The sequence below is a fragment of the Polyodon spathula genome, chromosome 18, assembly GCF_017654505.1.
Source record: "Polyodon spathula isolate WHYD16114869_AA chromosome 18, ASM1765450v1, whole genome shotgun sequence".
Classification (NCBI taxonomy): Eukaryota; Metazoa; Chordata; class Actinopteri; order Acipenseriformes; family Polyodontidae; genus Polyodon; species Polyodon spathula.
The window spans coordinates 35,121,160-35,136,140 of NC_054551.1; the positions used below are offsets into that span (position 1 = coordinate 35,121,160).

A 14,981-nucleotide genomic window follows, 5' to 3' on the forward strand; every position below is an offset into this window, starting at 1 on the left:
CCCATTGAAATGTACGTTACAAAAACACATGTCTGATCACAGATGTTGAAGATCTTCTTTGGCTAGGTTGTAGTTGCAGTAAAGCTATCAGGATTTATTAAAAATACACCTAAGGGCTACATAAAGAACAAAAACAATAACCTGCACTATTTAATCCTCTATAAATCTTGGAAATGATGTAGGAAAAGTTCTAGAAGGCAGAAAAAAAATATTGGCCAAATGAATCTTTCCTTTGCACAATTAACTGATTCCCTTATAGGAACTGGAAAATACCCGAAGACACGAAAAGGTAGAGGAAACCCTCACTGGAAAATCTATGCATGCAGTTTTTAACTTCTCTTCTTATCCAGTTGTGTTCTTGTCTCTCTCTCTCTCTCTCCCCTCCCTCCCTCCCCCCCCCCCCCCCCCCCCCCTCTCTCTCTCTCTCTCTCTCTCTCTCTCTCTCTCTCTCTCTCTCTCTCTCTCTCTCTCTCTCTCTCTCTCTCTCTCTCCACACACACACTGACAAACATCTGGAAATAATCTTTTCCTTCTCACTGCCCTTTAGAGTTTAGTTCTTCTTCCAGATTTGACATGGAATTGTTTTTGTGCGCCTTTCAAAGCAAGAGATTAGCATTGTTTGTATCTTGTGGCACTACCCTGAATCAATAAAACGGTAAGACTGTTTTCTTTTATAGCATGCCTTTATTTTTCTTTCTATTTAAAACAAACAAAAAAAAACGAATATGAATTGTGCTAATCCTGGAATCTCAAGCTGCCTGTTGAGTCAGTCTGTGCTCAGGCAGTCCGACAGGGACCCCTATTTTGAAACAAGTGCAAAGGCAAAGACCATGTTTCAGAGAGGAACGAAACATCCTCACTGTGTAACACAAGCAAGAGAGGAGCACTTCAACAATTGTTCTTGGAAGTTTTAAACCACTATATACTTATTGTCTGAAAAATTAGCTTTGGGCTTGCTTTTTTATAAATGTTTTTCAATAAGTATAGCAGCATAATAGACAAATAATGCCTATTACATGTTTTAAATGTTTATTTAAAACAGCACTGAATATGTTTTTATGATAAATCCCGCTGTATGATTGGCATGGACAAGTTCTCCTCACTAGATGACTGAATAATTTAAACCCTTTCAAAAGATCAACTGATTAACCATGCGTGATAAATCATGCTGTGCCCTTCATCTTTCTGCGTTCACAGTATGAAGGTTTTTGCTAAGTAAGGCAGTGCTTATTTGTTCAACCTCTTTCAAAGTCTTTCACTGTTCCCCATATAAATGCCATTGACCAGGCAGTGAGCCAGAACAATGATTGTTCACTGGCTTCAGATCCACAGTGAGTCTCAGCTGCGAGGCTGCTGTAAACAGCTGGCTGCCCTGAGGAGGTAGAGTCTGAAGAAACAGGCAGAGACAGGTCATTTCAGAACAGCGAATAACCCGCAACCCTGGGGAAAACATCCCAGAATGGGTGAAAATAGTACCTGCTGTCTTTTCCATGACTGTACTGAGACATTGCACACGTCAAAATCATTGATTTCACTATGATTTATTACTTGTATACAGTAAACATTCCTTTTGTTTTCCAACCAACCTGCGTCTTATTGCCTGTAGCCAAATACCTCCATCAACTTTATAATGTTTCTGTGGCAAGATAAACAGGAGTCACCAGAGTCAAAGTTCAAATAAGCAATGAGATTAGTCAGAATGCTGCTCAGCTAGCTGACAGGGTGCTTCAGAAGCCTGGGTTGGGTTACCCCATTAAGGGGTGCCGAGTGAGGACAGCCTGCATGTGGACTTTTAGAATTGGGGGCATCCCTTCCATGTAAAGAGACAGACCCCAGGCATCCTGTTGAGTCTCACTCCCGCACCCTGCATTGTGTGTGGGTTTCTGCAGGCACTGAGCATGGCGTGGCCCAGGGGCTCCCTGCTGGCTCTCTGGCTGCTTCTCATTTTGAGCTGTGGGCTGGTGAAGTGCCAGAACAAGGCCAAGGAGGAGGAAGAAGAGGAGACAACCCCCTCTACTGGGCAGGAGGTGCAAGCCTGTCCTCTGGACTGCACATGTAACCAGGAGGACATGGTGGACTGCGGGGGTGTGGATCTCATAGAGTTCCCCCGCAGAATACCAGAGACCACACGACACCTCTCCCTGCAGGTAAGGTCCTGGCTCCCTTACAAACACCTCTCATAGAGATCTCCCGCAGAGTACCAGAGACCACACGACACCTCTCTCTGCAGGTAAGGTCCTGGCTCCCTTACAAACACCTCTCATAGAGATGTCCCACAAAGTACCAGAGACCACACAACACCTCTCTCTGCAGGTAAGGTCCTGGCTCCCTTACAAACACCTCTCATAGAGATCTCCCACAGAGTACCAGAGACCACACAACACCTCTCTCTGCAGGTAAGGTCCTGGCTCTCTTACAAACACCTCATAGAGTTCCCCCGCAGAGTACCAGAGACCACACGACACCTCTCCCTGCAGGTAAGGTCCTGGCTCCCTTACAAACACCTCATAGAGATCTCCCGCAGAGTACCAGAGACCACACGACACCTCTCCCTGCAGGTAAGGTCCTGGCTCCATTACAAATGCCTCCCTGTTCTCTGTACTGCTGTCAAAATAACAATGATGAGTGTGTTCAGGTGTGATCAATGCAGCTCTGATAATACCTTAACATGCGAGAATCTTTACTGGAAAGAAAGAAAGAAAGAAAGAAAGAAAGAAAGAAAGAAAGAAAGAAAGAAAGAAAGAAAAGAAAAGAAAGAAAGAAAGAAAGAAAGAAAGAAAGAAAGAAAGAAAGAGTCTGGGAAGTGCTTTCATTGCCAACATTATAAATCTCTGTGAATACTTTCCTGTCAGAAGATATTTTCCAAACCTAAATAAGAATTAGTCTTCCCCACTCTAGCTGGCCCACCTACCTCGCTGACTCTTCCCCTGCTTATTTAACTGCTGAAAGCCTCCTGACCTCTGCTCAATGCATCACTGACGGGGTCAGGGGGAGACCAGAGTAAACTGTATTACTCTAGGTTACTTAAAATAAGCACCTGTTTGCTGTCAATTAACTCTTTATTTCCAATGACACGCTTTGTCTGTAATGTAGTGATTCCGGTAGGGTCCAAAACTTTAAAGATTGTATTTTAAGCTTTTTTGCAATAGCCACTTTTTCACTTTGGTGTTTTTACTACATCTTCAAAATACTTTCAAACTAAGTGATCTGGAGAGAAATCCCTTTTTTGTGTGAAGGGTGAAATGGCTTTTTCCAATTGTGTTTTCAAGTTTGTAAACAGTAGGGCTCCTGTGGTTTAAATATATCTAATGGTAGACTCAGGTGTGGGAACAAGGTTTCACTGAACCCAAGCTCAGCATATAGTCTACATGAAGTCCCGCTGTACTGTATGTTGCTTCATGTACTTTCAGAACAACCAGATCAATAAAATCACTCTGGAGGAACTCTCCCGGCTGGACAGACTGGAGACTCTCAATCTGCAGAACAACAGACTCACTTCTGATGGTAAGAGCTGGACTCCCTGATCCATCCTGCCACTGATCAATGACCTCGCCAGGGTGCTCCTTTGTAGGAGTTTTCACTGCTTCACAGAGGCAGTAAGGACTGAATTCTCAAAGCTATTTACTCCCATTGAGCATCATCAGCACATTCGTTTCAGAAAGCAGAAACGCACCCAGTATCACAAATGCTATAGATAAAACCCAAGACACTACTTCAAATTAGCACAGAGAGACGAGCAAGAGGACATCAATGGAAGCTGAGTGAAAGTGCATTTATCACAGAAGGTGGGAAGCACTGTCTTGCACGGAGAGTTATAAATGCATGGAATAGTCTATCAGGTGAAGAATAGTAGAATCTGAAAACATAAAGACTCAATTCTGTGCTTTTAAATGAGATCCCCCAGTGCGGGAGAATGGTGCTAACAAGAGACAAGCCTGGATGGGCTGAATGACCTTTTCTCATTCCCAAACTCTTCTTATGTTCTAATAAAGTTACCAAATCAGAAAAGAACAACTAATCCTGATGTGTTTATAGAGACCGTACATGTGTCAAGATTCAGGCAATACAAATTACAGTCCAGAGTTTGTTTTTTTGTATTTATCTTGGATATGAATCACAGAAACCCGGCTCTGTTATAATACCTCAGTGGAAACCTCGCTTTGCTTTTCCTGATTTCTTCATAATTGCTCTTGTTGCTGCCAAGGTTCCCTTGAGTGAAAGTGCAAGCAGTAAACATGTTTTTAAAAAGCAAGCTTTAAGAAGGGTCAGCTGCTCGGACTGTTATTACAAGTCATGTAGTCACTGGAGCAGCAGCTACACTTCTAATGTAACTGTAGATCTGGCACTCAGGATGGCAAGGACAACCCGCGCTAAACCTCTACACCACAACGGAATCTGCATACACACGTTCAAGACGTTCATACCTGATTGTTGTCTGTGTGTGTTTAGATTTGATGTCTTGTATGTTTCTAAGCGTTCAGCGGCTGCCTCTAATGAAGTTGAGAGCGTGCTTTCTCTTGCACTCTTCATATGACAGGCCTGATGCAGCAAAGAGCGTGTGAGAATGAAATACACTCTCTGCTTGATTAGAGGCAGCCGCTGGACACTTAGAAGCATGCAGCGTTCCCTCTTGATTTTGCTCTCTTTCAGAACATTGTGAAGTATCAAAAACAGGTCACCATGCAGTGACGTGTGGTGCATAGCAACTGATTTTCAGCAAGGCCTATCCGTGAACTAACCCAATTTGTGAAATAACGAGGAAGCACTGTACACTTGTTCTGCAGCACTAAACGGTTATTAGCAATTCTTTATGTACAACCCTTTCTGACTCCTTTCTTGATCGATGTTGTATTTGACTCACTGTTAAGAGCTTTGTTATTGAGCTCATCATTAATCTATTGCCTATTCCACATATAAGAAAGCCTGCCTAATTGCTTCCCACATGGCTCTTTATTGTACTCAATAATGTTTCTTTTGATTCCCAGGATTAGAAGATGAAGCCTTCGAACTGCTGGACAGCCTGCAATATTTATACTTGGCGAACAATAAGGTAATCAATAAAAAAAAAAGCTGTTCACTGAAGCTGACAGCTGGCGATTAGTCCATTGCTAAATACTCAGAGAGCTTCTGCACTTGGATACGACACGAAAGCAACAACCCTGCTGCCTGGAGGCAGCTCACAAGGGTGTCGTTTCTGTTAAGATGAGGGATTCAAGAACCCTGCTGACTCGAGCCAGCTCACAAGGGTGTCGTTTCTGTTAAGATGAGGGATTCAAGAACCCTGCTGACTGGAGGCAGCTCACAAGGGTGTCGTTTCTGTTAAGATGGGGGATTCAAGAACCCTGCTGACTGGAGGCAGCTCACAAGGGTGTCGTTTCTGTTAAGATGGGGGATTCAAGAACCCTGCTGACTCGAGCCAGCTCACAAGGGTGTCGTTTCTGTTAAGATGGGGGATTGCAGAACCCTGCTGACTCGAGCCAGCTCACAAGGGTGTCGTTTCTGTTAAGATGGGGGATTGCAGAACCCTGCTGACTGGAGGCAGCTCACAAGGGTGTCGTTTCTGTTAAGATGAGGGATTCAAGAACCCTGCTGACTCGAGCCAGCTCACAAGGGTGTCGTTTCTGTTAAGATGAGGGATTCAGGAACCCTGCTGACTCGAGCCAGCTCACAAGGGTGTCGTTTCTGTTAAGATGAGGGATTCAAGAACCCTGCTGACTCGAGCCAGCTCACAAGGGTGTCGTTTCAGTTAAGATGGGGGATTGCAGAACCCTGCTGACTCGAGCCAGCTCACAAGGGTGTCGTTTCTGTTAAGATGGGGGATTGCAGAACCCTGCTGACTCGAGCCAGCTCACAAGGGTGTCGTTTCTGTTAAGATGGGGGATTGCAGAACCCTGCTGACTCGAGCCAGCTCACAAGGGTGTCGTTTCTGTTAAGATGAGGGATTCAAGAACCCTGCTGACTGGAGGCAGCTCACAAGGGTATCGTTTCTGTTAAGATGAGGGATTCAAGAACCCTGCTGACTCGAGCCAGCTCACAAGGGTGTCGTTTCTGTTAAGATGAGGGATTCAAGAACCCTGCTGACTGGAGGCAGCTCACAAGGGTGTCGTTTCTGTTAAGATGAGGGATTCAAGAACCCTGCTGACTCGAGCCAGCTCACAAGGGTGTCGTTTCTGTTAAGATGGGGGATTCAAGAACCCTGCTGACTCGAGCCAGCTCACAAGGGTGTCGTTTCTGTTAAGATGAGGGATTCAAGAACCCTGCTGACTCGAGCCAGCTCACAAGGGTGTCGTTTCTGTTAAGATGAGGGATTCAAGAACCCTGCTGACTCGAGCCAGCTCACAAGGGTGTCGTTTCTGTTAAGATGAGGGATTCAAGAACCCTGCTGACTCGAGCCAGCTCACAAGGGTGTCGTTTCTGTTAAGATGAGGGATTCCAGAACCCTGCTGACTCGAGCCAGCTCACAAGGGTGTCGTTTCTGTTAAGATGAGGGATTCAAGAACCCTGCTGACTGGAGGCAGCTCACAAGGGTGTCGTTTCTGTTAAGATGAGGGATTCCAGAACCCTGCTGACTCGAGCCAGCTCACAAGGGTGTTGTTTCTGTTAAGCTTGCATTCTCAACCAAAACCTGTTACTGCAACTACTTCAGTAAGCATGACAGTTTGTTAACTTCCTGTTGTTTACAAGTTTAATTGGAGATGTAAGGTAGAAGCTATTTGAAAAGCAAGCCCCCAGTGGTAGATTATTACATAAGGGTGGAGCTCTGTGTGATGTTAGGGTCAGCTGTTTATCGTAAACTGATCCCAGAGGCAGCACCCAGCAACAGAAATCATTGTGATATAATGGAGTCTGTGTGTGATATCAGCTACATGGTCTGGACTTTGATTATACCTTTCCTGCCTTCCTCACTTCTCTGATTCTGCAGTCTGACAGTGTGCTGTGCAGGTTCGTAGGGTTCTTTTCTATTTCAGCTCTAGATTAGTTCCTCAATCTGTCAGATGCACAGTATTGCTGCCCCAAGCCCCCCAGTGCAGTTTGGGGAATTTAAAAAGCCAATAAATGTTCTTGGCTTGGCTAGAGGTGACTTTATCTGCAAGAGATCTGGGGAAAAGGCAGATTTACTTCTCATTAACTTGAAGGATGGCTGTGCTTGGGAGCTGAGCACAGAGCTTTTAAGTGCCTGTAAACTGCAAGGATACGAGTGCTGTCTTAATCTGTCAACTGCAAATAAAATACAGAAACACATTTAGATAATAATCTTTGCCTGTTGTCATTTATAAAAACAAAAATCAGGTTTTAACACTGGCCTAGCAGTAACAAGGATCCGAAAAGGGACTCTCTAACGCAACACTGTTTGAAGCCCTGTAGACACAGTGGAACATTAAGAATGTTCTATAGAACCTAGACCAATAAGGGTTCCTTTTCCATCAAGCTGCTCCTGTGATTTGTTTAGGCTGAGCAGTAGTGCAGGCTCCCTCTCCTCCAGTTAGGGACAGGTTGCCTGTGGTTACACCAGCATTAATCCTCTTTCCTAATAGTGCAGCATGGTCTGTTCGGGGCCACTTTACTGCTAGATTTCCTTATTTCTTCACAGAGACAGCTAGTCTGACTCCTATCTTCAGTATGGAGAAACTCCTGCCTAGGCTATACTTTTCCACAGCCCATGAAGGGCTTCCCAGTGGGTGTTCTTCAGTACTGCCCTGGTTTGGCTGCCCTCACTCTTATCTGCTGCTCTCCTTGTATTACAGCTCACAGCAGCTCCCAAATACCTCCCCCCTTCGCTAGTCAGTGCAGACTTCGCAGCCAACCAGCTGACCAGGATCTACCCCTACACCTTCGGGCAGAAGTCTGGCCTCAAGTAAGGACCGCCCTCGAGGGCATGCAGCCTCATCCCACTGCAGAACCAACTCCATCATTTATGTTTGCCATGTTGTGAGATCCATCTTGTGGGGGCTGAACTAGAGTCCCCAGTTACCACGGTCATGCAAGGATGGTTTTAATGTAACATTGAGACGCATCCTGTTAGCAGCTGGATTCATCTGAATGCCAGCTCCAGTTTCTCAAAGATGCCCTTATGACAGTGGTAACCCAAGCTACAATGGTGTGGTTTATTGGTAGCCTAGTACTGCAGTGTTGGTAAAATGTTCATATTCTGAGCAGCAGCAATGACCACTACACACTGTTAACCACTGCAGTGCCATGGTCCTATCATATCAGTACCAGTGTGCAGTATTTGTTTCAGAGTCCATTGTGTTGCCTCTGCTGGTTATGCTGTGGACCCCTGACCACACTGCTAGTTGTTCTACAGGGCTGTGTCCAGGACATGGATTATAATGGTGGTCCAGTGGAACTTTTCTTTAAGGGTACCAGTAGTTATAAATAAGTTTAATTTTAGTTATGCAGCAGTGGTGCTAGTGTGTGCCTCATCATTCCTCCCTCATGGCTCTGCCTCCCCTTCCTTCCCTCTCTTCCAGGTCAGTGTATCTCCATAACAACAAGCTGACGGACGCAGGGATGCCTGATGAGATGTTCAATGGATCTGACAGCCTGGAAGAATTAATATTATCCAGCAACTTCCTTAAATATGTTCCCAAGAACCTCCCTTCTGCCCTGCACAGGCTCCACTTAAGGGTAAAGCACAAAACTGCGTGGCTGCAAGAAGTGCCCCACGCAAATCACAGTGAAAGCATGGCAGTGCAAAGCATGCTACAAACACAGGGAAAGCATGGCAACAATTGAAAATCACGAAACGAATGTACCAAGGGAAAGTTTTATGGTGAGGAGAGTGTAATGGGGTCTTGATTCCCCTGTGATGTTTTTCAGAACAACAAGCTGGAGAAGATTCCTAAGGGAGCATTCAACAGCCTCTCCAAACTGCGAGAGCTGTACCTGCAGAACAACCACCTCAGCAACGCTGGGATGGACAACGAGACCTTCTAGTAAGTGAGTCCCTCAGCATTGGCACAGACTCAAGCATGGACTGACCCCTCGCTTTCATCCTGATGAGGTGCACAGCCACGGCGACATTCGGAATAAACAAACAACTGAGAATCGGTGGCATTTAAAAATATCTGCTGATGCAAAGAAATAGAATCCGACAAGCATTTAACAAAGAGAAGACAGCATGATATAATATCAAAAACATGTGTCAGAAGCTTTATGTGGCTTTATATACCACATACCACATCAGTATAGACTGGGTCCCCCTCCAGCCCTATTAAAGATACTTATTATGTAAATAGCTGTCATCTGATATTTTAAAATCTATTCGAAGTGCTTCTGGCACACTTTTTAAATTGTAAACACACAAATAGAAATAAATTAAACAATGCAATGGTGGCAATATACAGGCGTTTAATGAAAGATGCAGCTTGCCTTGGTACAGTTATATACTTTGGTCTTTTAAAATAAAACTGATTGGGGTGTGTTTGTGCAAAGTTATGTGTGATAGGGGCATTTGCCAAAAGCACATAGCAGTGCAAGTGAATCCCTTCCGTGTGTCTGTAAGAATATGTAGAACGCCATAGAGGTTCCTGCTTTGTGGCACCATTGTGTTTGTGCGTTATTTGAATCCTGGTAAAGCCTTTACTCTTTGCCTTGTTATCCCCTGATCTCACCGAAGCTACCTGAACAGCCTGGTGTATCTGGATCTCTCCTACAACAACCTGAGCGTGGTCCCCAGCGGGCTGCCACGGAACTTGGTCCTGCTGCACCTGGAGAAGAACGCCATCAGGAGCATCCCGGCCATGGTGCTGAGTCCCGTCCGCAACCTGGAGTACCTGCTCCTGCACAACAACAATCTGCGCTGGCAGGCCATCCACCCTCTGGCCTTCCAGGGGCTGAAGAAGCTGCACACCCTGCACATGTACAACAACCAGCTGGAGCGCATCCCCCGCGGGCTGCCCCGCCGCGCCAAGACCCTCATGCTGCTCCACAACCAGATCACCGAGATCAGCCGCAACGACCTGGCCACCGCCTACACCGTCACTGAGCTCAACCTCAGCTACAACAAGCTGACCAGCCCCAAGTTGCACAAAGAGGCCTTCCGCAAGCTGCGCCTGCTCCTGAGCCTCGACCTGTCCGGGAACAGCCTGCAGACCTTCCCCACGGGGCTGCCCAAGAGCCTGCAGGTCCTGAAGCTGAAGGACAACGAGCTGGCTGTCATCCCCGACGGAGCCCTCTCCGGCATGAGCAAGCTCAGGGAGGTGTACCTGAGCAGCAACAAGCTGAAGGTGAACTCCATCTACCAGGGGGCCTGGCATGAGCTCACCAGCCTGAGCGTAAGTCTCTCCATGTGGAGCATTGGGATGTTTTGTAAAAGTCAGCTTTACAGAGCTAGCAAGAAACAACCTGAAAGCTGTTGAACGGCAACAGTTATTCATTGTAGGCATAAGTTTAATGCACAGAGTTTATTGAACTTTTCAAACCCAGCTTCATAAATCTCTCTAGTTCGGCATGCCCAGCAGAGAGATTTATAACGTATCGTGTAATATTGTCTGGCATCCAGGCTGACCTGTATATATGGGATTACAGGAAGGATGTGCCAGGTAGCATTGTCTGCTGATTGAGTGTGATGCTGCTACATTATTTATGCCTGAGAGAGCTGGTGTTGTAATGCCAGGGAGGGGCTTGTCGTGTTGGCATACCTGTGTAAGACAGAAACAAAGCAATTTGTATCAGTCCCTCTATGTTTGAATGTCTATACCTTTAAATTACAAGTTTGAATTGAAGCACATTTGCATTTGGACTATTCCTGTATATTGATTGGGGTTGACCTTTATGTAGGGGATAGAGGAAGTGCGAAAGAGAGAGAAATGTGAGACTTGTAGGCAAGACTACACATCCGCACTATCTGACCTCTCTCATTCTGCGCACCTCCTAATATTGTGTGCTCTCGTAATAAAGCCTTTTTAACCCACTTACTGTGTATGAATAATTAGTACACCAGCCTCACACCTGCTCCGTGTTTCAGACGCTGGACCTGTCCTCTAATCAGCTGTCCCACATCCCCTCGGACCTCCCGGAGTCTCTGGAGTTCCTCCACCTGCAGAGCAACCTCATCAGCAGCATCGAGGAGAGCGCCTTTGAGAGCACGCCCAACATCAAGGGCATCTTCCTCAGGTGAGCCCTGTGTGCTAAACTGTGGGTACAGCACAGCACAGCAGAAGCACAATGCAATCATGAGATAGCACCAGGCAAGTATGTTGAATCACTGGGTGAAGCAGAATAGCCCTTTAAAGAACAATAAATCCATCGGCCATAGTCTTGTCTATGAAGGCGCTAGAAGAATACTGTACATTAGTCTGCTTGTGAATTTAGTAAAGACCTAAAACTAACCCTATCCATAAACAAAGTTAGAGATTAACTGGTGATAACAAAACAATATGAATATGTGTGGAATTTATTCTGGCTTGATAATGACTTCTTTAGCATTCATTTAGTTTAGGTTTTGTGTGCTGACACGTTCCATCTCTTCCAGATTTAATCGGCTGGCTGTGGGTGCAGTGGAGAAAAATGCCTTTGTGAATCTCAAAAGCCTGCAGGTCCTGGACCTGGGGCCGTCCATGAAAATGCCAGGGATCGCCTCCAAGAACGAGCAAGGAGAGTGGTCAGAGGAGGAGGAGGAGGAGGAGGAAGAGCTGGACTAGAACGACTAGAACAACAAACCACTGACTGAGTCTAAATCTCAAGAGCCACATTGGATCCACATGCACAGCCTTCAAAGATTGTCCAAACCAATAAGGGGCTGTTTTTCTCTCAATGCCTAAAAAAAAGTCAAGAAGTCTTCATAGCAGCCTGTTGGGAACCTGTTTGGAAGCCGAGTGAACAGAACACAAGCAGATGTTTCTGTCTCAAGAGTCTGAAAGATACTTTTCTGACTTTACAAACATTATATTGCCTACTCTGCGTGCATATTTCGAGGACAACGTCCTTCAGCATGCTTTCTACCTTTCACTTCTCATATTAATGGCTTTACTCATATCAAGCAAACTGTGTATCCCCACCTCTTCGATACAAAGCGAGTAGCACAATGAAACCAGTGAGGATTGAGAAGCCACCAGCAGGTACTAGTGGCTAGAAAGCCACGATGATGAAGGGGATTAAGTTGACAAACATGATGTTTTCATGACGACAGTAATCCTTGTGCATCTTTGCCATGTGACAATGATGGCTCCATGTTCGCAGTTTCACAGGGATGCTGGGGCAGGTATGAATAGACTTTCCATAAAGCGAACCTTGACTGCAGGAGAAGCGATTATCTGAGACAAGACTGAACTAACCTTTCTTTTTATATAAATGATACATTATTTTTTGCGGGAAGCCGCTCTGTCGTTCATTTTAATACAAGACAGTACAATACTATTTCTTATTATATAGCTCCCTTCACAGCATGGCATCCCAGAGCGCTGTACAAACATACAAAACAACAAGGGAGCTCATGTGTGCAATACACTCCAGCTACAACCAATTATACAAATGCACATTCAAAACTTTTCAATTTAGACCTCAAAGAATCCAGTGATACAACCAGCCTAATGTCAGCCAGAAGAGTTCCAGCTTCCTCGCTGTATTCAGCATGTTTTCTACCTTTCAGTAGCAAGCAAACCGCTTGTCCCCACCTCTGCAATACAAAAGCGACTAACACAATGAAAGCAGTGAACAGCCACCTGCAGGTACTAACAACCAGACATTTCAGAACTGGAATTCTCAGAACACATCTGAGTATAATTTCATAACTGGAATTCTCAGAACACATCTGAATGGAATTTCAGAATTGTTATTTTCAGACACATCTGAATGGAATTTCAGAATTGTTATTTTCAGACACATCTGAATGGAATTTCAGAATTGTTATTTTCAGACACATCTGAATGGAATTTCAGAACTGGAATTCTCAGAACACATCTGAATATAATTTCAGAACTGGAATTCTCAGAACACATCTGAATATAATTTCAGAACTGGAATTCTCAGAACACATCTGAATGGAATCTCAGAATTTGAATTCTCAGAACACATCTGAATGGAATTTCAGAATTGTTATTTTCAGACACACCTGAATGGAATTTCAGAATGGTCTCCTCGTTTGGCTCTGTCAGAATCAGGACCAGGGCTGCTATCAGTTTGAATGGACTCACCTTTCCTGGAGTTAGCTTCTTACTGATGCAAAGTCTGTAGATTCTGTGACCTTTCTAATATTTCTTTTTTTGCAGCATGTTGAAGTAATATAACTTGTGCAAGCAGATAGCAACAGCCCTCTTACCCTTTCATGAGGGAAGGTTTCAGCGCAGTTCTCTGAATACCCAATGCTCTACACCCACCATCTTTACATTGAAATACTGTGTCTGCAACTTCTAGAATTACCAATGAAGAAACGCTAACTCACTCACCATGCATTATTATTAGCTACAAAGAAATGGTTTCCACAAAGCTTACCAGTGATTTATACGGAGTGTTACCTTTATTATTTGCATTTTATTGTGCAGTTTGTAGGGGAAACAAAGATGAAATGAAGAAAAGAAAAACATACATTTGCAACTTGGTAAATAATATTTACAAATATATCAAAGAATTAAAAATGATTGAATGAATGAATGAATGAATGAATGAATGAATGAATACGTATAACCCTGGGAAACCCTACTGCTGTCACTAGAGCATACTGGCATTGTTGCTTCTTTTGCTGTTTTGAATTAGTTGTGGCCCCTGTTATGGGGAGCGTGTAAAGCCCTGTGTACCCTGTGTGGTGTGAAGGCTTGCAAGCCTTTACATGGAGCCTCTCATTTACATAATAGCTACTTAATACATGCATGAGCACTTACACACAATTACAAGGGTTATGGATAGGGTTATATCATGCAAAAATAATTACACATGAAGTACATTGTAACTATGCGTAATAACATTGTAATGTTATGTAACTACACATAGATTTACTAAGTAGCTATTATATAAATACACAGGAATTAGTGTTACCGAAGGCTCTGCCTGGAGCTGAGGCTCTATAAGAATTAGAGTCAGTTCTGTATAAATGTGGTTTCTTCTCAAGATCACAAACATTTTTATATGCTTCAGGGTGTGTGTTTTACATATTTCAAGTTGATGAGCAATTTACAGAATTGTTTTCCCAAGATTGTTCAGCTGTATATTACACATGAAATAAACAAACCTTTGCATATAACACAACTCCTTTTCTTTTTGTTTCCAGTGTTTATCGCTGTACGTTTTTATTTTCTGGTATTTATATCAAACATGCTTTTACTTGCAGTCGCTTCCTTTGTGTGCATTCATTTTTCCTGCTGCAGTTTCTTCATTAAACAGAAAAGCATGTGATGGATGTTTCACTATCCCAGTTCGACTGTAATATCCAGAGCAGTGTATCTAGAGCAATACAACATAATAAAGCAGCAATAAACTGTGCAGAATGAACTGTGCTTCTCACTGTCACTTCTACCTACTTTATTACTCTCAAAACAATACCAGTGCACCTGCTTAATATATATATATATATATATATATATATATATATATATATATATATATATATATATATATATATCTCCTGATTTCCTCCAGGAGAGTCGCTGTTATTTACTTCATGCTAATGGTAAACTCTGCTTTCATGAAGATAAAATGAAATAGTAGCTCATACTAGTTTCCAGGCTTTTCTTGCAGCATCTCTTGTGTGTAATGTTACAGTGCCAACATGTGTACAGTTTCTATACCTGTTTTGTAGTTTCTCTGTTTAAGAGGCGGGCACGGTCATAGACAGGATATATTGACACAGGAGACACTGACAGGCAGGCGGGTGGAAGGAAAGGTACTATGAATGGAGTAATACATATGGAGGCCACAAAAGGTTATGCAGTTGCTTGGTGCACTGCTGCAGCCTCACGCTGGCTTCAGCACAGGAGCCTGCATGCTTGTCTTGTGCTTTGAGTCCCAAAAGACAAATAATAATAATAATAATAATAATAATAATA

General features: G+C 43.9%; 1 protein-coding gene across 1 annotated transcript; it reads left to right on the forward strand.

Moving 5' to 3' along the window:
• The first annotated feature begins 487 nt into the window (after positions 1-487).
• LOC121331131 (podocan-like) lies at positions 488-13,534 on the forward strand. The gene is made up of 10 exons (XM_041278344.1): positions 488-655; positions 1,890-2,147; positions 3,411-3,504; positions 4,986-5,050; positions 7,746-7,855; positions 8,472-8,628; positions 8,821-8,936; positions 9,620-10,277; positions 10,970-11,118; positions 11,477-13,534. Exons 2-10 carry the CDS (start codon positions 1,899-1,901, stop codon positions 11,643-11,645), a joined length of 1,767 nt encoding a protein of 588 aa, XP_041134278.1. The 5' UTR covers positions 488-655; positions 1,890-1,898; the 3' UTR covers positions 11,646-13,534.
• The last annotated feature ends 1,447 nt before the right edge of the window (positions 13,535-14,981 follow it).